We start from the raw sequence: 23,792 nt of genomic DNA on the forward strand, positions 1-23,792 counted from the left end.
TGGCACTTCTCTACATATCTTTAAATTATATATTATAAATTACATATCTATTCATATTGATGCCCGTCTCTCTCTCTCTAGATTGCAAAGTCCTTATGGTAGGGGCCATGCCTGCTACTTCTGTTGTAATGTACACTCCCAAGAGCTTAGTACAGTGTTCTGCACATAGTGAGTTCTTAAAAAATATGATTGATAGATTGGCTGGAGGAAGGCAGGGGAAGATGCAACCCAAGTAACCTTTAGCCTAAGGGCCGGGGGCTGTAGTTCCGCTATAAATATAAGTATTTAGGTGATTCAATAAAATGTTATGATCTAAGAAATAGTAACAGTCAGAATAATTTTTAAAACAATATTAACAGACTGTTGGGTGGTTAAGAAACAACCAAAATGAAAAATTGGCTTCTCTTTTGCTGCGCCATCTCGCCTCATAATAATTGCAACCTGGTGATTCTATTATCTTCTTTCAGGATTCTTCTTTTGCTCAATTAATCAATGGTAGTTACTGAGCGCTTATTGTGTGCAGAGCTGGAGTAATGTTTTCTCAATACAATCAGATGTAGGGAGTGACAAAAATCAAAATCACTTACTAATCAGTTTGCGCCAGACTGCAGCAACGGGGCCTACTGGAAAGAACATGAGGCTAGGAACCGGGAGAGATGGGTCCTACTCAAGGCCCTGCTATCGCCTGCTGTGTGACCTCGATGCCTCTATTTCCTCATCTGTACAATGGGGATCAAATCAAATCTTTTATTAAATTTTCAGCCCCATGTAGGGCAGAGACCGTGTCTGACCCGATGATCTCTCCTAGTGCCCAGCAGAGCGTATGGCATATAAGAAGAGTTTAGAAAATGCTATTATCACTACTGATCAAAGGGATCACAGGGGCTGGGCATATTTTAAGGTCCTGGCAAGAAGTGTTCCTTCTGAATAGAAGGCATCAGGGGTACGACTCCAGAGTTCTCCACTGTCACAGTGGCGATCTTGGGAAAAAACCTCACCGACAATGAAGAATCCAGAACTGTCGGTCACAGGCCTAGAGGCGGAAACAGTGAGGGGTGTGACAAAAAGGTGGGTGTCTCGACTGGCCAGATTCAGGTCTGCCATCCAGGATGGGTTGGAACTGAAAAGGGGGTTGTTGACACCCTCTGGCCCAAAAACGGGAGTTGCTGACACCAGGATAGGCTCTGGTTATACTCGTCCTGTGAAGTTCACTTGTCTCTTCCAGCTCCACGTGCTTTCACTAAGGCCTGGTTTGCACAAGGCCAGGTCTCACACAGCTGAAGAGTGTAATAAGGATTTAGAATCAGCCAAAATATCATAATTTGTTACCATCTTCAAATTCCTAGTTACATAATTGTGATGGCAATTATTATGGTTTCTCTGAATACATGCTGTCTTTCCAAAACTACACTGCGGATGCAGGAATAGAATCACAACTCCGTGAAAAACAAATACCAAACTGCCTCTCAAACTGGCAGTGGCTGAAAGTTCTATGTATAGTTAAGAGGATATGTGGAGGAGAATGTAAATTGATGGGAGAAGATGTACATTTTGGGGCCAAGTAAGGACTGTGTATGTCAAAAAATTAAATAGCACCAAACCAGCTCTAAGTGGAGCACTCTGACAAATTTGGGAATCGCTCGGTATATTTATAGCATCACTACTTAGCAGTAAAATGTGGTGCAAGTTTCCAGTGAAGAAAGGGAAAAGATCACAGACAAAAAATGAGTGCCTGCCTACACTGATGCATCTTCTCCCGAAAATAACTTCTTACGTCAGAATGTTTCCTAGAGCTTTAGGGCCCTGAGATGGACCTCATGAAGACGACTACAGGCGTTCTGAAGTTTACTCACTAAGTTTCTAACAAATGTTACCAACCACCATGTAGCATCAGGGGGCATTAGAATCACTTAAAATTGAGAATTTAAATTATTTTGTACGTAGAAAATGTCTTTTAAATAATTGAGGGAAATATATATCCTCAATAAGCAAACCCAACGGGCAAGGTAATGACACATTTAGGACAGTCATTTTTCTTACAATAAAATTTGTCTTGGACTCGACCTTCTTCTTCTCCCTTACACCCCATCACCTCTATACTTAAGCTTTTCTTGGGCTAACGTCCAAGAAGCCATTAATACTTCACTGGTAATTTATTAGCATTAGGGAACCTAAAACAGCACAGCAAGTACAGTGACGTCTATTTGTCCTCGTGGTGCAAAAGACGGCATCTCTCTCTTTAAAGGCGATCAATTCATTTTTCCCAGCAAAATATAAATTGTGGCCAGCCTCATAAACTCACACAAACGAGACTTTTATGAAAGGACGTTTCCTACGCTTCTAAAAACAAAGGGAACTTGAACCTTCTGTTAAGCTGTATTTGCACCTAGATAAAATGTAACTTTTTAAAACGAGGAAGGAGAATGAACTTACTTTGCTTCTAGAGCCAATGCAATGATGCCTGCTACCATGGGAGCAGACACCGAGGTCCCCGTGTGTCCGTCTGTACAGCGTTGGCGTAAGTCGGTGGTTACCTATGGGCAAGAGTGTCAGAGGGTTCTGTGATTTGACCTTGAAGGAAGTGATCGGATGGAAGGTTGACTAATACAGGAGGAGAACCTGTGTTTTCTTAAGACTGTTTGCTAGACTGTAAGCTCCTTGAAGGCAGGGATAATGTCTATTGTACTCTCCCAAGCGTTTAGTACTATGCTCCGCTTACAGTGAGCACTGAATATATTCCATAGAAGCAGCACAGCTTGTGGCGAGAGGACGGGCTTGGGAGTCGGAGGATGTGGGTTCTAATCCTGGCTCTGCCACTTGTCTGCTGTGTTTCCTTGGGCAAGTTGCTTCACTTCCCTGTGCCTCAGTTACCTCATTTGTAAAATGAGGATGAAGACTGTGAGCCCCACGAGGGACAACCTCATTACCTTGTAGCTACCCCAGCATTTAGAACAGTGCTTGGCACGTAATTAATGCTTAACAAATACCCTAATTATTATTATGGATGGATTGATGCTAAAACATACAATAAAGACATATCGTAATAATAAAGTATTTGTTAAGCACTTACTATGTGCAAAGCACTGTTCTAAGAGCTGGGGCGGGGGGCTCACAGTCTTCATCCCCATTTTACAGATGAGGTAGCTGAGGCACAGAGAAGTGACTTGTCCAAAGTCACACAGCTGACAAGTGGCGGAGCCAAGATTAGAACCCATGACCTCTGACTCCCAAGCCCGGGCTCTTTCCACTGAGCCACGCTGCTTCTCCAATATAATTCTGCTATATTATAAAGTCCTTGAGAGAAGGGATCATGTCTATTCATTCTATTGTACTCTTCTGACTTCTCTATCTAGTACTACGACACCGTCGGCCCACAATAAATACTACAGGTTGACCAAAACGGGCATCTCATAACTGAAGAGGATCCGTCCCCTTATTTATCAGTGGTGGGTTCACCTTCAGGACCCGAATTAAAAACAAAATAGACTAAAAGTTTCCAGCTGCCTTTGCTTAATTTCACTTCTATAAAACGGAAATGATGATTCGAGAATTCATAACATTCTTCAGAGAACGGGAATGTTTTAAGGGGGTGATGAGGAGAGGCAAAACAAGTAGAAAATAGGTACCTCTACCTGGGAAAGGGAAACAACAGTACTCTTGGTTTCATCATGAAAACACCCTTTCATTCCAGTGGTCTCTGAGTTTCCCGGGTCAACTGTACACCAGTTCTCCCTTTCTGCAGCCTAGAGCATTCCTAGGCCCTCAGCAGTTGAGGACAACATGAGTCATTTTTTGTAATTTCACGGCAGTGAGAAATAATCTGTTCATTGCTCTGCCAGTACCTATTACCTAGGTGTCAGTATGACCCAGCATTTGCAGACTTGGGCCTTGGCATCTAAGAACCGTCGGTTTAAATCACCCCAGGATTTTTGGCTAAAATGGCTAGAACACGAGTTGTTCTTTCAAATGGCATTTACACCAGTGGCTAATTTGCCCCTGCTGATGCATACTGTGGAATCCAACTGGACAGAACATTTTATATTTGTTTTTAAAAAAAGAGATGGGGCAGGATTTTCTAGCCTAGACTCCTTCTCCTCATATTGGCTTTTTGGATCTACAATATAATAATAATAATAATTGTGGTATTTATTAAGCGTTTACTACGTGCCAAGCACTATTCTAGACGCTGGGGTAGATACAAGGTAATCAGGGTGTCCCAAGTAGGGCTCACAGACTCATCCCCATTTTACAGATGAGGCTACTGAGGCACACAGAAGTTCAGTGACTTGCCCAGAGTCACACAGCTGATATGTTCCTAGGATGAGAACCCATGACCTCTGACTTCCAAGCCCGTGCTCTTTCCACTAAGCCACGACAGGGCAATTATTGGGTGGCTACTGATCTCCTGGCAGCTGCACTGCATATGCCTCATGTGTTATTCCGCATTTTATACTTGATATATAAAAAATGACGGTTAAAGTGAAGTGCTGTGAAACAGCTACCTACATTCATCCAAGAGTGTTACCCAGTTATTGCTCCCTAAGGGGAATGCTTTCAAAGCATCATATTACGTGTCATTTCTGCTGGACAATTTATACTAAACTCGTAGAGAATTTGCATAACCCTGGATAATACATCGACCTCCATGACCTCAATTCAGTCTTCCTTCCAAATTCAACACTTCTTTCCACCCTGAAAGTTGGGTGCGTTTCAGTAGGTCTGAAATCCTTTGCCTCCAATTGGCTTTCTGGTTAATGGTCAGTAATGTTTCCATTTCCTTTTTTGTTATCCCAAGAGACAATGTCTCTTCTTATGAAGCCGGGTGGTATTTAAGGTTGTCATCCTCCCAGGTTCCATCTGAAATATAGGAATGGAGGGACCTCATTTGGTGTCTCGATCAAACTTTGATCCAGACACTCTGCCTTTTTCCTGAGATGCTTTCAAGCACAGAGCCCCACTTCTCCCTTCTACTCAAGTCTGGGAAGACCTAATGCAAAACCCAGTAATCCTAATCGTACTGTGGGGAAGCTTTCCTAAACTGGAAAAAAAAAGTGCAGTTAGTCATTGAAAAGATTATTGATACGTATCATGTTTTTTCCCCCCTCGCCCTGAAAAGTATTTTTTTATACCTCATGTTATCAGCAAGATAATTATTTTTTACAAAGGCCTATGGACAACTGTTAAGTCCCCTGCACTGTAGTGTGACTAACCAGCAAAAAGTTTGTGAGTCCCAGCTTTCAAAGGTTGAAAAATCCCATCTCACCAGCTCAAGTCCACTTGGGAATACAAGGTTTCCAGGACACGCTCCAACTTGCACCAGTTCGGCCAGTTGGCCTTTGTCAGGTTTTCCTGCACAAGCATTCTGTTTAATAAGATTGGAGCAAGTCCACAAGCAAACTCTGCTGAATTTCTTATATCAGGGCATGGTTCATTTCCCAGCAGTATGTTCTAGTAGGGCATGTATGGACCAAAAAGCCATATCATGCATTAGATGAACACAATAATAAACTAATACAGCCTCCTGCTAAATTGTGCTGCGGTGTTACTACGTCTGACCTTTGCAGTCGTTGTAGAATGGGCCGGGAAGTCTGGGTGTTTCTACAGAAAAATGTGAAAATACATTTGCACATGATTTCTACAAATGAGTTTTGAAATCGAACTTTTCCTGTCCTGTCCAAAACTTGTTTCCTAGCAACATACATTTGAATTGTACTGTAGCAGGATTTAAGGGATTTTTAAAAACAGATCTTTAAAACCCACTCAGATACTAAAAACACATTTGGTTTGGAGATATATTGTTTTCAAATGACTTCCATTTACCAATATCTTGTCGATTCACACCTGAAATGTCACTATGACTATTAGTATTTCAGAAGCAGTGTGGCCTATTGGAAAGATTATGGGTCTGCGAGTCAGAGGACCTGGGTTCTAATCTCAGACCTCCAATTGCCTACTATGTAACCTTGGCCAAGTCACAGCTTCTCTGTGCTCACTTTCCTCATTTGTAAAATGGGGATTCAATACTGGTTCTCCCTCCTACTTAGACTGTGAGCCCCATGTGGGGCAGGGATTATATCCAACATAGGTCTCTGGAATCTACCACCTCCTCTGTACTTAATATAGTGCGTGGTACCTAGTAAGTGTTTAAAAAATATAATTATATAAAAGGATACTAATGATGATGATGGTGATAATGAGACAGATTTGCTGGGAAGAGAGTCCCTTGGTGGAAATAACAATAATAATGGTATTTGTTAAGTGCTTGCTATGTGCCGAGCACTGGTCTAAGTCCTGGGATAGATACAAGGTAATCAGCTTGGCCCACGGGGGGCTCACAGTTTTAATCCCCATCTTACAGATGAGGTCACTGAGGCACAGAAAAGTTAAATGACTTGCCCAAGTCACAGAGCAGACAAGTGGCAGAACCGATATTAGAACTCATGTCCCCTGACTCCCAAGGTTGTGCTCTTTCCACTAAACCATGCTGCTTCTCCAAAGGATCTCTGGGGGAAAGAAGACAACTTCCCAGTCATTCAAATGAATCAATGCATATCAAGATGAAGTGCCTTTCCATCATTTCCTAATCAATGGAAGATCAACTTTTCTACAGAAGTTCCAATAGAAATGGAAAACTCCATTTGGTATCTGATATCTGTGGGTCCTGAAGGATAAGAAGTTGAAGTGCCAACCCATGAAGATAAAAAAGATATAATTGGGGGAGAAAACATGGAAATGACTCAGATACCATAAGTAGTCTATCATTTCTTTTTTTTTACTGAATGTCCAAGTTTTGTCATTTTTTTAAATGAGACTGCTACTGACAGGGAACAACTACTCTGTCCCATTAATCTTTATTAAAAGAAAACGAACACCTTGACCAAAGGAAAAAGATTTACGTTGGCAAAAGTTAATTTCTCTCTATCAGAATAATGAGATAAACCTGACTTACAATTTTCCTCTCATAAAATGCTCCGCTGCTGTAGGTTGTAGCCAGGGTAGATGCACACTCCTCTAAGTACCAAGGTTTGTAACCGTTCTCGGTGGTACTGCTTACAGAGATAGTGTAAACGCTGTTGGTATAACCATCACAGGAACAGTAGTCTCCTTCTCGTCCTCCATTTCCCGAAGCCCAAACGAAAATGGAGCCCAAACCTCCACGACCCTAAAAAGCACAGATAAAATAATACAGGTTGAAAGAACAGTTTATCATAAAATTGCTCCCCCAGTCTCCATGTTTCAGAAATTGATTTAGAATGATACATTCTCAACTTAATAGAACATTCCAATTGGAACTCCCCCATCCACTCTTTCAAATGAGTCTCTAAAAGAAAGTTGCACTCCCGTAAATAGCTTTATATCTGCCTCCCCTTTTAGAATGTAAGCTCCTTGTGAGGAGGGAACACATCACTTCATTATTCTGCACTTCCAAAGAGCCTTGTACAGTGCATGGCATCAAGTGAAGCTCATTAAATGCTACTACCGTCAGATAAAATATTTCATATATTAGAAATTCTAATGGTAATAACCTTCCTAGACAAATGGAACGAGCAAATACAGTCAGCATCTTCAAAATCATGATTCTCCTTTGCCAGATGATAAATTATTAAAGGGGAAGAAACTAGGGGACAGAGGAAAGGATTTATTTGCCCAGAAGAGAGAGGAGGAAAGGCAAGTTTATCACTTTTGTTGATGAGGAAAAATGATTCTCAACTTGAGACAAAGCTTAGGCGATGCAAATTAGTCACACAAAAGGCATGATAGTCCAGAACAAAGGGATTAATTTATCCTGTACCATGGCCACTGACTAAAAGCTTATTGGGGAGATCTAAAGAAACACTTCCAAACTGATGGAGCGGTTTCCTGCTTGTCTCTGCGGAGGTCTCCTGGGAGAAAGGAATCTGGGAGAGGATCTCTCAAAATGAAACAAAGAATCTATTTGTTCTTCCCAATTTTTGTTGGGGGGAAGAGGGGAGGGAGAAAGAGATATTCTTTTGCTCCAAACCGAAGCCTCACATTATTTTAAGGTAGGAGGAAGTGGGGAAGGAGCCCATGTGGGAGACAAACAAGTTACTGTTAGAATCAGAAATGGTCACATTGACCTAAATTCTGATCCAATTTAATATTTGCCCATTTATTTCCCATTACCACTGCACCTGAATATGACAAGAAGCACTTCTTCAGCACAACAGAAGTGCTCTTAAAAAAGTTTCAGGTGGACAAAAACAAATTGGCAAAGGGTATATTGAGGGATTAAACATAAGACTATAACGGTTTCGTCATTACTGATCATAAAGGTCAGGCCGAACAAAATGAGACCCTCCCAATTTATAAAGGAAGAATTCAATCCAAAAGAATAAGAATAGAGATCTTGAAAAGGTACAAACTTTTAATAAGTTCATTTAATAAACGAAGCAGAATGATCTTAGAAAAGCCATCTCTAACAAGACTGCTGAAATGGGGATAAACCCAAACACCTGGGAGTTTACGGGTGGAAAGACGAATTATTAAATAGGCAAAAACGCTATGGGTCTCACAGGGATTTGAAGCTGTTCTTACGGCTTTTCTGAGGTAAACAGCCCACGTGAAAGTTGGCTGAGGCACAGAAAGAAACCCTGTAAGTATAATTTACAAGTCCAGTTTCTATCTTTATAAAGTTCACCTGAAAGTGATTCACAAACTAGTTGGTTTGTGCTGTCCAAGAGCCTCAGTGCCATTCAATACTACACTTTTCAGGGCATTCTTAACCAGAACCTATCAGATGTATTTGTTTCAGGATTCCTGCCCAAACACCAGTTTATTCCCCCTAAATGGAATCAGATTAGTCCAACTGGGGACCCAGCAACTGTTGAGCCTCTCTCTTGGTTTAAAACAGAACTATTAACTTGGAAATCTACTATCCCCCTCTTAAATTACTATTGATAACAAAGGTTTGGATAACTGTTTCTGCTAAGAAACGCTAAAATCCAATTAAAACATCTAACCCCAGAGATTGTTATGTAAATACTCTATCCCTCTTAAGGCCTCAATTATATAGACTAAACAGATTTAAAATTCAGTGGCTGTTTTCATTATCACAGATACTTCCACTTGTTCCAAGGCCAGCCAGGAGTACCTGACAGTGATGTAATGAAGGCTGATAACACAAGTGTCATTGTTTACAGTGAGCCATACTAACAAATGCTTCCTAACTCTTAAAAAAATTTTTGGACAAAACAGACTTAGCAGTGAAAGTCTGCTAAGCCAAAACTTCAGCTGAAAAACTAAATTTATCTTTAATTTTAATTCTTGGAAGGACACCAAAGTGAAAAAGTAATAGGAGCAAATTTATGTACTCCTTAAGAAAAGAGATTAGGCATGGAAACCTTAATTGGCTCTAGGAACAGACTGCATGGAAGATTTTTTTGGGCTTATAGTTTGATTACAAACAATTTATTAAGTATTGTCACTGACAACATGGACAGTCAAAATGACCTTCACTGCTACTTGTTTGCATCGCCTTAAACAGAATAACTTAATTTACAAGTCCCAAATAGGAGCCTATTTACCAATTACTAGACAAGCAGTTTCATTACACTTCAAGCCTGACTCAGCTGCATCAATAGCCCTTTCTCTTCTTAAAGAAGATTCCTTCCGCGGGATCTGATAGAGGAAATGGGTATTAAAGGATGTGAGGGGGAGGGCGTGGGAGGCAATCATCCTGTTCTAATATACATTCAGATTCTTTGAATATTCATGACTTTTGAACTGAGTTTGCTATTTTTATTGTTGAGGGCCCTACTAGGTTCAGCAGAAATCAAACAATGCTGATGTAGGGTTGCTGGTACCCTTGAACTTGCATGTCGTTTCAATGGAGTGTCATCTTGAATGTGGCTAAGACATAGATCAGCATGTCTGAGAAAAGTATAGTTCATCCAGGAACCCAAAAGCAGTGCTCTGGAGGTCTAGTAAAATGCCTACCATCTGCTACTAGCTACAGCAATGTTCGCTCGTTCACGGTACAATGACAAATCTGTGCATGTACTAAAGTACTTTGATGAGAAACCATTAAATTTATGTTTTATGCCAAACTATGACTTTACGTCTCTCCTCTCCCCACATCCCTTCCACCCGCCAAAGACTAAAGTAATACTTTAAGGAATAGTCTTATATGAAAAATAGGAGAAGGACGAGGAAGAACAGATGGAGGAAGTGGTATGGGTTAAGGTTATCACTTTAAATGGAAGGTTTAGACAGCACCAATTTAAGGTTTCCCACAGAGCCTATTCTACTTAGGCATGACAAAAAAAAAAAGTGAATGACTCCAGTATTTCTGAAAGTCATGACGAGCCAGGCTCCACAGCACCATCAGAGGCTTCTACCTCTCTGACAGCATGATGAAGGCACCGGCTGGTTAATTAAAACTCTGAATGCAAGATCATCTTCTTCCTGGAAAGATGAAAGGTCCCCAAATCTGTATAAAAAGTTTCCGTTGTGTTGTCATTTCCTAAAAACTGTGTGCAACTCAACTGGAAATAGAGTGCCTCTTCCCAAAATCTCACACTTTTAGGAGGTTGCTGTCCTACAGCTGCAAAGAAGGTGGGGCTTACAACCTTCTAGACTGTAAGATGGTTGGGGCTAAAGAATGTATCGGTTTATTGTTATAGTGTACTCTCCCAAGCACTTAGTACAGTGCTCTGTACACAGTAAGCTCTCAATAAATGTTCATTCATTCAGTCATATTTATTGAGCGCTTACTGTGTGCAGAGCACTGTATTAAGTGCTTGGGAGAGTACAATATAACAACAAATAGACACATTCCGGCCTACAACAAGCTCACAGTCTAGAGGGGGAGACAGACATTAATATAAATAAATATGATAAAATGAACTGTATGAATGCACCATTTTAAGGAATACCTCCCTCTTTGATAATCTAAGAAGCAAATGTTGGAGTCATTCATTCTGAACCTTAGTCTGCATTTAACTTTAAGGATTTAAAATTCCTTTTGCTTTGGAAATTTTGATCAAAAGGAGTTACTGCATTTATTGGCTGAGTAACAGAATGCTAAATGAAAGGCCACCGTGATCTTGGAGAAATAACGGAATATAGACTTTCTCTAGCCCAGTGAGGAACTTTTTAGGAAAATGCTTGAATTTGTCTATGGAAGTGATCTCATGGATATGAAGATACAGTTATGAGTGGGTATGGAAATGGGTTGGTTCCTGACCTTTTCTAAATTAGTCACATAGAAAACAAACCCCATTAAAAAGGTTTGGCTGGGGGGCGGGAGGCATTCACTCAAGACCAATTCGTTTAATCATTCATTTAATCACATTTACTGAACATTCATTCAATCACATTTAACACTTACTCTGTGCAGAGCACTGTACTAAGCACTTGGGAGAGTACACTACAACAACAGATACATTCCCTGCCCACGACAAACCTACAGCCTAGAGGGGCCAAGAAGTAAATTGGGCAATTAGGCCCACCTCTAGAGAAACAGAAACACTGAATTCCCAATCCTCACTTCTGAGGCAGAACCAACACTTAGCTCTCTGAGGACAGAACATGGCAAGGAGGAAAGAGGAGCATCCCGAGATTGTGTCTCTTGTCTCATGTATACGCACCACCACCAGGATTATGTTAGGATGCTAATGTGCCCTAGATATGGAAGCCAAGGGAACTCTGAGGCCAAACCCCAGAGCGTGGGAACACCACTAGTTCTGCATATGTCCGTCCTTCTCAGAACAGCTGGCACTGTTTTTGAATGGATCAGGCGAGGGAAGACATAGGGAGGCTGGCAATGGGGCAAGAGAAGCAGCATGGCCTGATGGCAAAAGCAGGGACTTGGGAGTGAGAAGCCGTGGGTTCTAATCCCGGCTCTGCTATTTGCTGTGTGAGCTTGGTCTTCTCTATGCCTCAGTTCCCTCATCTGTAAAATGGGGATTAAGACCGTGAGCCCCATGTGGGACAGGAACTGTGTCCGATGTAATTACCTTATATCTACCCCAGTGCTTAGAACAGTGCTTGGCACATAATAAGCACTTGACAAATACCATATTTATTAAATACCAGTTTTCCCAATGAATAAGCTTATCCTGATCAATACGGCTATCTAACCCTGAAGGAAATGAATGGTGATACCTCGCACAGAACAAAGGAGCTGTCTAAAATGTTTGGAAGGGTACAGGATGGGAAGTGACGAATGGCACTATAGGGAAGTCTGTGGTAGCATGATGATTCTTCTGTTCAGCTCCCCCAAAAGTCACACTAAGGAGTTATCGATTAGGAATAAATGGGGCTGATAGAATATCCTGCTGATCCCATTGTCCACACACCAACTGAAAAACATATCCTGATGTTATCTGAATTAATCAATGCTGGGGCATTCTTCTTTGAGGCAGTGTGGCTTAAGGACAAGAGCATACATGTGCCTGGAAGTTAGGGAACTCAGGCTTTAATTCCAGCTCTACTGCTGGTCTGTGGTGTGACCTTGGGCACGTCATTTAACCACTCTGTAATTCATTACCTCACCTGCAAAATGGGGCAGAGTTACCTGCTCTCTATATCTATTAGATTCTGAGCCCCTTTAGACAGGGACTCTGTATGATCTGATTATTTCTTATTCTGATCTGACCCCTCTAGACTGTAAACTCACTGAGGGCAGTGACCATGTCTGTTAAGTGCTTGATACAGTGCCCTGCACAGAATAAGCGCTCAATAAATACTACTGCTTTATAGTCTTATAGCTACCGAAATACTCAGCTTATAGTAAGTGTTTAATAAATACCATCGTTATTTTCTTACAGAATATATACAGATCACATTATTGTTCAATCCAGCTACTTAATTTCAAGGTGCCACTGACAAAACAGAAGGTTATGGACTCCTTTGCTTATATCATCTGGTGGATATTTTAAAATCCACATTCACACCCATGCATTCTCTCTCTCTCTCTCTCTCTCTCTCTCTCTCTCTCTCTCTCTCTCACAGACAGCAGAAGACCAATTCTGTAGAACCGGTTACACTGAAGACACTTGCATCTAGGAGAAATCACAGAACATGACAGAGAGTTCACCCCGAGCACACTGTTATCCACACCTTTTGAATGCCATACTCAAAAGCCTGTTTGGCCAACCGACCGGGCCCATCAACCGTTCTCCCATCGTCATCTGGCCCCCAGCTCGCGCTGTAAATGTCAATGTAATCGGGTCTGATGCCAAGTGACTTCGCTTCAACAACATCTGTTACATCGCCATCTAACATACGAATGCCTAAAAGCACAAAACAACATTAGACATTAGGGCTTAATGGCTTTTATGAAAGTGCAGTGATTGCAATCAAAGGCCTTTGTTAGTGGCTGCTAAAAAACTGAATGGCTTGCAAAGTCCCTAACAGCTTAAAACAATGGTACTCTGTGTACCCTAATGAGCTCTGGATAATGGGTGGTTTTTTTTTTTTAAAAAAACTATTTTGTAAACCTTTCTTCCTTCTCTGGGCTGATGATTTTGCTCATGGAAGGTGTGAGAGACAATGAGAATGGCACCTCAGACCTCCCTGTGCAGTTTTTCTAAAAGCAGGAAATAAAAAGGAACTTGGTTCATCTTCAAAATGAAAAAAAAAGTTAATATTTCTCCACTGTGCTCAAAACTTGAGCTAGTCAAAAAAAGGGTTTACTTTTGCATGACTCCAACATCTGTGGGAGATCAGAATGGGTCTTTAAACTCTGCCAGCTGTTAAATACTTGACTTCAATTTCCAGCCCCCCCCACCCCCAATTATAATTATGGTTAGTTAGACCTTCATTGTGACACCTGAAAGATATCAGCCCATTTCTCAATACTCACCCATCGCCCAATTCAGAACTCATGGCTGGCGTGCTAGTTGTCAGACCATTTCTGGCCAGAAAAAAACCCACCATCCCCAATCTGCCTATTTACCACCTGGATTCCTGGATGAGGAAACCTTTATCAACCCTTTGCCCAATTCAGAACTCATGGCTGGCGTGCTAGTTGTCAGACCATTTTTGGCCAGAAAAAAACCCACCATCCCCAATCTGCCTATTTACCACCTGGATTCCTGGATGAAGAAACCTTTATCAACCCTTAGGAGCAGATTAGAAGGAAATAAACATGGTTCTTGTGTGTAAGAATGAAAGTTTGACTAGGATTTCTAACAAAAGGACAGTGACACTGCCAGCAGAAAGAAGGGAAAGTTCATGGGTTGCAGAGTACAAGGGAACAAGGGCATGCCCCAGTGCCATGGCACAGGCAGGAAGAAGGACAGAACTTCAAATGTTGAAGGCCCACACTGGAGAAGAGGAACCCTGCCCCCTTTTCCTCTTTGATTTCTCCCACAAAGACCGGATGGTGCTGAGCTGGCAGGAAAGACCTTTAGGAAGAAACAAGGAGGGTCTGGATCATTCATTTATTCATTCAGTCGTTTATTAAGCGCTTACTGTGTGCAGAGCACTGTACTAAGTGCTTGGAAGGTACAATACGGCAACAGATAGAGACAATCCCTACCCTACAACGGGCTCGCAGTCTAGAAATCTGAAACCGAACACTGGTGCTAGCTTGCCATAATGACTAGGAGAACCCTGGACAACGGCAACCTCATCTGAAATCATTCCCAAATGAAACCACGGAGAAATAGAAACCAAAGCAGGTGACAGGGAAACTACTAGAAGCTTATCAGCAGGTCCCAGGAGCTATTTGAAGGCATCAGCAAAGCTGTTCATGAATTATGGTTAAGGAATAAACAGAAACCAGGAGAAGAATAATCTTTTATACCTTGGAGTCTGCATTACCAAGAGTCCTTATTCTTGTCAAAAGAGAGAGAAATACATCTATTCCTTCACATCACTTTTTTTCCAACTCTTCAGCTAACTCTTCCCTCACTGAGAACAAATCTTAGCACAGTGTCTATGGATCCACTCTTTGAATTTGGAGGGTGGGAGAGGGAGGTTTGTGTGTGTGTGAACCTATTACTACTACTACTAATAACAATAATAAAAATTATGGTATTTGTTAAGTGCTTACTACGTGCCAAGCACTGCCTAAGCACAGGGGTAGATACAAGTTAATCAGGTCAGACACAGTTCCTGTCCAATATGGGGCTCATACTTATTCCCATTTTACAGATGAGGTAACTGAGGCACACATAAGTGAACTGACTTGCCCACTGTTACACAGCAGACATGTGGTGGAGCCAGAATTAGAATCCAGGTCCTTCTGACTCTAGGCCCGTGCTCTATCCACTAAGCCACACTGCTTCTGCTTAAGTGACAGAGATGCCATTGTGTTGGAGCAGTTTCTCTGGGCACCATATCATCCAGTCTACATACAGTTTTCCCATCAAGGGTCAGTTCTCGGCACTGTAGTTTTGGATGAACTCCATGCTCCTTTTTACACGCAGGGGGGCAGGAGAATACATGGTCTCCTGGGCCAAGAGGGGGAGCACAACTCTTCACTCTGGTATTCTCCCCAATCTGTGGAGAGAGGAATACCCTGGTAAGCCCAGGATCCTCTCCTTCACAACACAGGTTGCTGTTGCTGCAACAGAATAAACCCTATCTTTGTTCTGAAATGAGCCTGTGCTTCAGCACAGTTTCTCTCAGAACAGTCCCCATAAGGTCCCCTGGGGCCACCAGCTCCACCACTTTCAGAAGAAGCTGGACCTATGATGTTGAGATTGGCTCCCATGAAGAGGAGTGAGATCCATTCCCTACCCATGATTGCCATTTGCCTGTATTTTACCTCATTCTGCAACTTCTGATCTCTTGTTCACGCCATTTTCCCTGCCAGGAATTCCCTCTATCTCACAATGCCAGGCCCTAAACCATCCTAACAACTCCTACCTTCTATAGAAGACTTTCTTAAATGATTCTCTACTTCCCAAGTCATGTCAATCCATCTACCACCCTTAGCACTTATGTATTTATACTCATCTTTAGCACTTAGAATTAATCAATTAAACATTACATTATTAATTCAGCTATTTCATTCTTGGCATACTCTTACTACTATTGTTATCTCCCCCTTCTTTGCAAACAATGTCTATCTGTCGTCACTGCCTATAGGTCCCTTGAGGGCTGGAACTGTGCTTTTTATTTCTGCTAGACTCTAACAAGTGCTTCATACAGTGCTCTGCACTAGGCATTCAGTAGATGCTACTAACTGATTGCCCACCACAAGTTCCCAAATCCAGCTTTTATGTGCCCATAGAAACTGAATTTGCAGATCTGCTCCAATCCGTGGTATTTATTGAGAACTTACTGCGTGCCCAGCACTGTACTAAACACTTGAGTGTGTACAATACAACAGAGTTAGTAGATATGTTTCCGACCCATAAGGAGCTTACATTCTGGAGGGGGAGACAGACATTAAAATAAATTGTGGTTATGTGCATGAATGCTCTACAGACATGAATATTCAGGTAATGTATCATTTTGATCAGGAAAAATTAGCTGCCAGAAGACATTTAAAAATAAAAGATGCAAGATCATGCCAGCATATAAATATCTTCTGCATTTCTCTTCATCTTAGGAAAATGAACGATATATCTGGATAATTCATTTTTATTTTAATGAAGCACATACTTCTCCAAATAACATTAACAAATTATCCCCAGAAGGTGCATATTTTCAGAGGAAACATGCCACTTCAGTCATCTGTGTTTAAAATTATCAGGAAATGACAAATGGGAGAAAAAAATCACAACATTAATGAAGGAAATACCATTTATTGTAGTACATTTTCAGGTGCCAGACTAATATTGACAAATTTTTTTGAAGAACAAATTAACTTGAGGTTATTTCACTTAGAGATTGCAATTCAAAGCTCAACCACATAACTTTGACTATATACTTTAAAAATGATACTCCGGAAACAATTTTGGGGGAAGTGGTAATAACCACATTGGGTTGGAGGGAGTGAGCCTTCATTGCAATTTTGTTGCCATGGTTGCCCAGTTGAGCTGCTCTTGAGAGTCTTGTCCTTAGTCTCCTACCCATAGCAATGCCATGGACACATCTCTCCCAGAATGACCCACCTCCATCTTCAATCATTCTAATAGTGTATCCATAGAGTTATCTTGTCCTTAGGATCTGCTATGTTCTAATTCAGTCCATTTATGTTAACACCTTAGATAGAGCTGGAAGGGACCAGAAGAAGCCAACTCATCCAATCACTTGCTAGTTAGAACGGCTAGAATGGATACCCATCCTTAAAGTTCTCTTAGGATGAAATTCACCCACGCCTTTTGTGCAATACTTATTGGCTCTTGCCACTCCAAAAGTTCTTCCTTATTTTTAACTGAACTTTCTATCTCTACAATTTTAAACTATTTTCCTCTTGTTCAGTCCTTTAAGGAGATAGAAGCCTGGTTAGTACCTGCTTAACAAAAACTCTGCAAATACCTGTTGTAAAGGCACCCCCCCCCGAAGACTTCTATTCTCAAAGCTGCACACAATCTCTCAATCCTTTCCAACTTTCCAGGCTGAGTCATTTTTATTCTCTCTAGGCATTTTCCAGTTTCCCTAAATCCTTGAAGTATACTTTTCAAAATTGAGCAAAGAACTCTACTGAGGATCTCACTACTTCAAAATGAAGCAAAAGGATTTCTTAACTCCCACCTACTGCTACCTTATACACCCAGTTCTCCTATAATACAAGGGTTGTGTTCTTGCAAAATGCCACGTTAAGGAAAACTCTGCAGAATTCATCAAGATCTCATGCATGCACAAGTATAAGGATTGTTTCTTCTGACAACAAGATGTATTCTATCCAAACAGGCTTGTGTGGTCCTCCATTTCCAGTAACATTCCAGCCAAAATGTGTAGAGAAGCCACAGGGTTTGTTGCAATGCCATGTTGACTTTTTCCAATAACGGCATCAAATTTTGACACATTTAACTTAGGTTTGACTTTTGATTGACTGACTCTCTCCCAGACCTCCTCCTGTTGCACTTGGTTTAGCCTGTCTTTCCTTATCCCCTATCTGTGATTTTTTTAAATTTTATCTATATGTATTCTGCATGCTCACTGCTATTAAATTTCATCCTGTTGTTTTTTAGACTATTTTTCCCATTTGAATTTTACTCCTATCACAGTGTTCACAATCCCATCCAGTTCGATATCATCTCTAAATCTGATGAAGCCTATCATAACTTCTAAGATGCCCACTCAAGTCATTGGAGGCCAGGACCCGATTTAAAAGGAGACTGAACCAGACAGTAAAACTCTGCTTCCATCTCTACACTAATTTATAAAGCAGCAATAGCCTATCGTTTTCCCTGTCAATCTGCAGGAAGGTAATCAAATTTTTTTTAGGCTGTGGAAGCAAAATGAGGGGGTGGGAGAAAGTCAGTATTTACCCCAGTTAGAATCTCAAAGTGCAGTCTGCCCAGAGTCTGGGGGAAGGAAAAAAAACGCAAGGCCCACGTTTTGTTTATTGAGCAGTAATGTATTTTGCCTACAGCAAATGAAAAGCAATGCAAGAGCAATGAACAGCAGCAAGTAAAATTAGATTGTAGCTTGTAGATTGTAGAGTGTGACAAATAGGTCTCCCCCAACAAGCTTTGCTCATTAATCGTGAGTTTATTTTAGTAAATCTACTGAGAATCACTTTTTAGTAAAGCTACAGTACATCCTGTTCCCCAAGCAGAAACTTTCCATGAAGGGATATTTTAAAAGTGGCAAAGAAATGTCATTAAACGTGAGGGTTTTCTGTCAGCCTTTATTGTTGGCAGAGACAAAGTGATCATATTCCTGCAAACATGCTCGCATTACAACTCTCATTTAACAATAAAGGGCAAATTACCCCTCAAAAGGGAACCCTGCACTTTCAACAGCTGTCAAAGAACTTCACACAGCACAGTCATAATTTGGAGCCTCAACTACTTATTGGCCAAGTATTTCATTTCCAAGTGGCAAGGCTCCTGGATAGGCCTTTTTATCCCAGTCTGCACACCTGCTCATGTGTTAATACAGCTATCTATCTGGCCTACTCCTTAAGGGAAGGAGTTCTGTGATCTGTGCTGATCTCTCTAGCACCTGCAACAGAGCCTCATCTCCCGTAGGCATAAATTAACTCTAGTTGTGGATGAAAATACGCATGGGAGAATAGCCCAACTGCTGCGGTCTCACATTGCTAATCCACCTGAGGTCACCTCTTCCCACTGTTGGGAGCAGGAAAGGCTGATAGCCTTGTCGTATCACCGACAGTCACAGATAGCACACAGACACACTTATCATGACTAAGGTTTCCACCCAATGGGTACTGATCCAGAAACAGAAGTAGAGGAGTCCACAGAATAAAATCTAGATTGTGGCACCTACCTGGGCCAGATGGAAAGCAGGGTAGTGAGGGCAATTGTCACTATCCCAGGACCTGCCCTCTCCTTCCAGGAAGACGCTTCATTCCAGCCCAGCCCTTGTGGTGTTGGTGTTAGCCAAAATCACCCCCAAATCCATTTCCCCAAAAGGTAGTTCTCTGTCTCTGGCCCTGACTCAGAACTTACATGTGAGCTCTACACCAAAGAAGAAAAAGTAAAGGTGGCTAACAAGAGCTGGAGATGAACTGGTGCTTAAGAATCTTGGAAAGCATGGAGAGAACCAAAGGCAGGCTCCAGGAGGGGAAAAATTCACTTTTGTTTTCATGAAGCCCCTGGGTCTTCTCCACTCACAAGAACCTCCCTGTTCCACAAAAGCCAACCCATCACTGGTCTTCTCCAGTCCAAGATGTCCTGGAGGCAATCTGAGACTGGGCCAGAAATCCAGTTTTTCCATTTCTTTTATGGTATTTCTTAAACACTTACTCTGTTCCAGGCACTGTTCTAAGTGCTGGGGTAGATAGAAAGTAATCTGGTTGGACACAGTCCATGTCCCAGACAGGGCTCACAGTCTGAATCCCCGTTTAATAGGTGAGGTACTTGAGACATAGAGAATTTAAGTGACTTGTCTAAGGTCACAAAGCAGACCGTTTAGTTCAAAATCCCCCTTAGAAGCAGATGCCAAAATGTAGACTGGCCCCAGAGATGCTTTGGTCTCCCTGTAGTCCTTTCCTTGTGAATCACCTGAGACTGGGCCAGATCTCCCAGAGATGCTCCGGATCAATGAAAGCCCACTACACCCCTCACCCATCCATCCCCTCTCAACCCAAGAGAATCCATTTTGGCCAGAACCAATGCCAGAGGGACTGGGCTGGAATGAGGCATCTTCCTGGAAGGAGAGTGTGGATCCTGGGACAGTGACAATTGCCCTCACTACCCTGATTTCCATCTGGCCTAGGTAGCTCAGTTATTCTTGTCTGATGGTCAAAGATTTCACAAGCTGTACTTCTGGGATCCCTTGAAACCCAATGAAGGCGTTATAGGCAAGACATAAATATGTGAATAATAATGTGCCAGGCACCGTACTAAGTACTGGGGTGGATAGAAGGAAATTCGGTTGGACACAGTCCCTGACTCACATGGAGCTCACCATTTCAATCCCCTTTTAACAGGTGAGGGAACTGAGGCACAGAGAAGTGAAGTGACTTGCCTAAGGTCACATAGACAAATGGCAGAGCTGGGATTAGAACTCATGACTTTCTGATTCTCAGGCCCATGCTCTACCCCCTACTCTATGCTGCTACAAGCAGCATAAAGCACATTGTCGGTCTGAATCAACTGAGGTCACTTATATAGCTGGATTCCAGGGGCATGGCATTCTTTGACCTCGCTTCAGGGGTTCCTTAAAGACAGTTTATCCTCTTTCAGAAATGGAGTGGGAGGCATAGGAGGAGAAGAAGAATGGGGAAAAGAAGACAGTTGGAAGAGAGGCATGAGAAAATCCCACAAGAAACGAACGAATTCCTCACTGTCACAACCTTTTTCTCAATCTGCTTCACAACACACCACACTGAGCTGTCCTCTCCTACCTACTGGGGTGAGAAGTGCAAAATAGCTGATCTCATTACTCTTTCCACGGGGAAAAAGGGGAAGCGGGCAAGGAGAACAACCTATCATTTGTTGGCAGTGACTCTCAACTAGGCCTTGCCAATAAATTCCGTTAATCCTAGAAATCTGCTAGCACATTTTAGTGTCCCATTTCAGTTAAAACCACACTTGGAGCCTGTTAAGACGAAGCTGCAGTTGAAATTGCTCTCTGAAAATGCTCAAAACTCCAAACTGGTTAATGGAAATACTAACGAGATTGAATTCTGTGATTCAAAATTAGCATAATTAACCAATTTACTAGCACAGATTAATTTAGCTCGGTTTTGTACTTAATATGTTCTTGCTTATGAAAGGGAAGAATGATTAAGCTCTTCATCCAAAATATTGAGCTAAAACACATTTAATGGAAAGTGGTGGCTGCTATTTACTTTTCCTTCCCAGAAAACACTAAAACACAGACTGAAATGATGCATGTGCTTAATGAAGTGTCGGGCAGAGTAGGAGGCCCCAGAAACAAGCCCAGTTTTCTGCCGCGTGACTTTAGTAGGTCAGCCACGTGATGTCTTGTACCCCTTCGGGTGACAAACAAACAGGCAGCCTACCAAGGTGGGGCAGACTCTACAGCTGACGCCAAAACCTAAGTTGAAGACAATTTCTGATATGCTTTGGGCTATCCTCCTCTAAGCAGTTACGTTGCTGAGTGTTTTAAAATGGGTGCCGTGTTTCTTCCCAGAATCGCTTAACCCCAGCCTCCCAATGTCCCTGTTGCCTAACCGGGAGGAGATTGGAGAAGTGCGATCGTTTAGGTATAAGTTGTATATTTGTGTACTACAGCTAGGAGAACCTGATAAAACTCTGAGCTTTAGCAAGGAACTGGTTCTGCAGGCACCTGTCATCCGCAGAGCTGTTTGGGATAAGTTCTGCTAGCAGAAACAGAGTCTAACTGGGCCAATGCTCTAGTTTTGCGGAAGTCAGGTCAATTGATGGTACTTATTGAGTACTTTCTCGGTGCAGAGCACTGTACTAAACGCTTGGCAGAGTACAATACAACAGAACTGGCAGATACATTCCCTGCCCTTAATGAGCTTACAGTCAGATGGCCAAGCAGCCCAAGTTAGTAAGATTCTTGGTAAAATTGATCTTTCTTCTTGCACTGCAGCCTGGCATGACACATTGGGTTGGACAGGAAGCTGGACAGGAAGCCCTGCCTTCCTCTTCCACCCTCTCCAACTTCAGATATGCAAGAAAATCTTTTCTAGATGAGAGAGTTGGAAATTGCTCTGGGACTGTGTCTCTGAGAAGAGCCAAGATTCAAGATTCACACAACTGTCACATCCAGGACAACAAAAACTGTAACACAAATCAGATGGGGTGGATTTCTCCCAGATGGTTCCTGGGAGATGGGAAGCGGAAGGATCAAAGCAAATGAGGGACGAGGAAGAAAGGGGTTAAAAAGAGAAAAGGGAGAAAGTAAAGGACAGATCATTAAGGGAATTAAGTGCTGGGCCAAGAGACATCCCTTTGCCCAGTGGAAGTGCTTATCAGAGATCATTATTATCAGAGATCATTATAATCAGAGATTATTATTATCAGAGCTGATTATTGAGATCAGGTAAACCAGACAAAAGAAGAGGCATCTGTTCCCATCATGGTTTCCCATTTGTGTCATAGTTCTTTGGTGTGGCCTGAAAAACATTTGCCCACCCAGGCTGCTCAGGGGATTGGCATAGAGCAGAGGTGATGGGCAGAACACAGGGAGCTGAGAAACATTGGCCAGCTGATCTACCTCTGATTTTAAGGAAGCGACTCGACAGACACTTTGCATTATTGCCCCAAAGACTCCTTATTTTCCTTATTACTGAGTCCTAGTCTCCTCCTGACTTTTTACTGGTTAGTTGTGCAATTTGGGAAAAGCACTCACTCTTCAGATCACTGGAGGACAATTTAATGTCGTTTCACTCCAAATGCTGGGTATAGAGTAATGGCGACATTTGTTAGGCACTTACTATGTGCCAAGCACTGTATGAGTACTGGGGCAGATAAAAGATAATCAGGTTGGACGTAGTCCCTATTCCACATGGAGATCACATCCAAATGGGAGATAGAACAGGTAGAACAGGCAGCGAATCCCCTTCTTACAGATGAGGAAACCAAGGCACAGAGGTCACACAGCAGGCAAGGGGGAGAGGTCACGCCCAGGTCTGTGCTCTTTCCACTAGCCCACGCTGTTTCATATCATACTGCAGTGGTCCAAATGGTCCCACAGTGGTCTGAAAAAAATGAATCATCCTACAGTTCCTAATTACCCAACCCAGAGGAGAACTGGCCACCGGAGTGGACGGAATTGGCAACTTCTTTTAGTTTCAATCTAAATACCATGAACCAAGCTGACTTCAGGCATTCAGAGAATTAGGCTCACTATTATTAATAGTATCACAGCTTTAACAAGTATTTGTACAGCCCTTTTCAGAAAACAAGCACTTTTGCAATCACTTTACTTTTCAAAAACCCTGATAAGGAGATTGACCCTACTTGGCTAGTGAGGAAACATCATGTTAAAGGCCCAATCAGAATTTGACTCGAAGCAAGGCGCCCAGTCTATAACTTAGCTTCTCAACCACGTGACCTCTCACTGTCCATTTCTCTTCTACTCCTGCCATGCTTACAAAAGTCAGTGGAAAACAGCCAACTATTTGCATGCAGCAAGCACCAATAAAACTTTTCCACCGTGATGATAAATTATCGAGAATTCAAGTTTCTCGCTATTAAGGCCAATTCCTATTTAAAAAACCTACATCTTTGAGGCAGAACAGGAGGAATTTGAAAGCAGTGTAAATGGTGGGGAATGTGATTTTGCTTTCAAGGATGTGA

At 42.0% G+C, this 23,792-nt stretch overlaps 1 protein-coding gene across 4 annotated transcripts in view; it reads right to left on the reverse strand.

Annotated features, from left to right (window-relative positions):
- The window catches only part of PCSK6 (proprotein convertase subtilisin/kexin type 6), a 164,843-nt gene that overhangs the window by 69,410 nt on the left and 71,641 nt on the right, over window positions 1-23,792 (reverse strand). For all 4 annotated transcript variants that reach the window (XM_029066106.2, XM_029066105.2, XM_029066108.2 and 1 more), the window contains exons 7-9: window positions 13,084-13,256; window positions 6,950-7,162; window positions 2,434-2,534 (exon numbers count right to left, since the gene is read on the reverse strand). In XM_029066106.2, the coding sequence (XP_028921939.1) occupies window positions 2,434-2,534; window positions 6,950-7,162; window positions 13,084-13,256 (487 nt within the window). The remainder of the gene's footprint in view (window positions 1-2,433; window positions 2,535-6,949; window positions 7,163-13,083; window positions 13,257-23,792) is intronic.

This window comes from Ornithorhynchus anatinus, chromosome 5 (genome assembly GCF_004115215.2).
Source record: "Ornithorhynchus anatinus isolate Pmale09 chromosome 5, mOrnAna1.pri.v4, whole genome shotgun sequence".
Lineage (NCBI taxonomy): Eukaryota > Metazoa > Chordata > Mammalia > Monotremata > Ornithorhynchidae > Ornithorhynchus > Ornithorhynchus anatinus.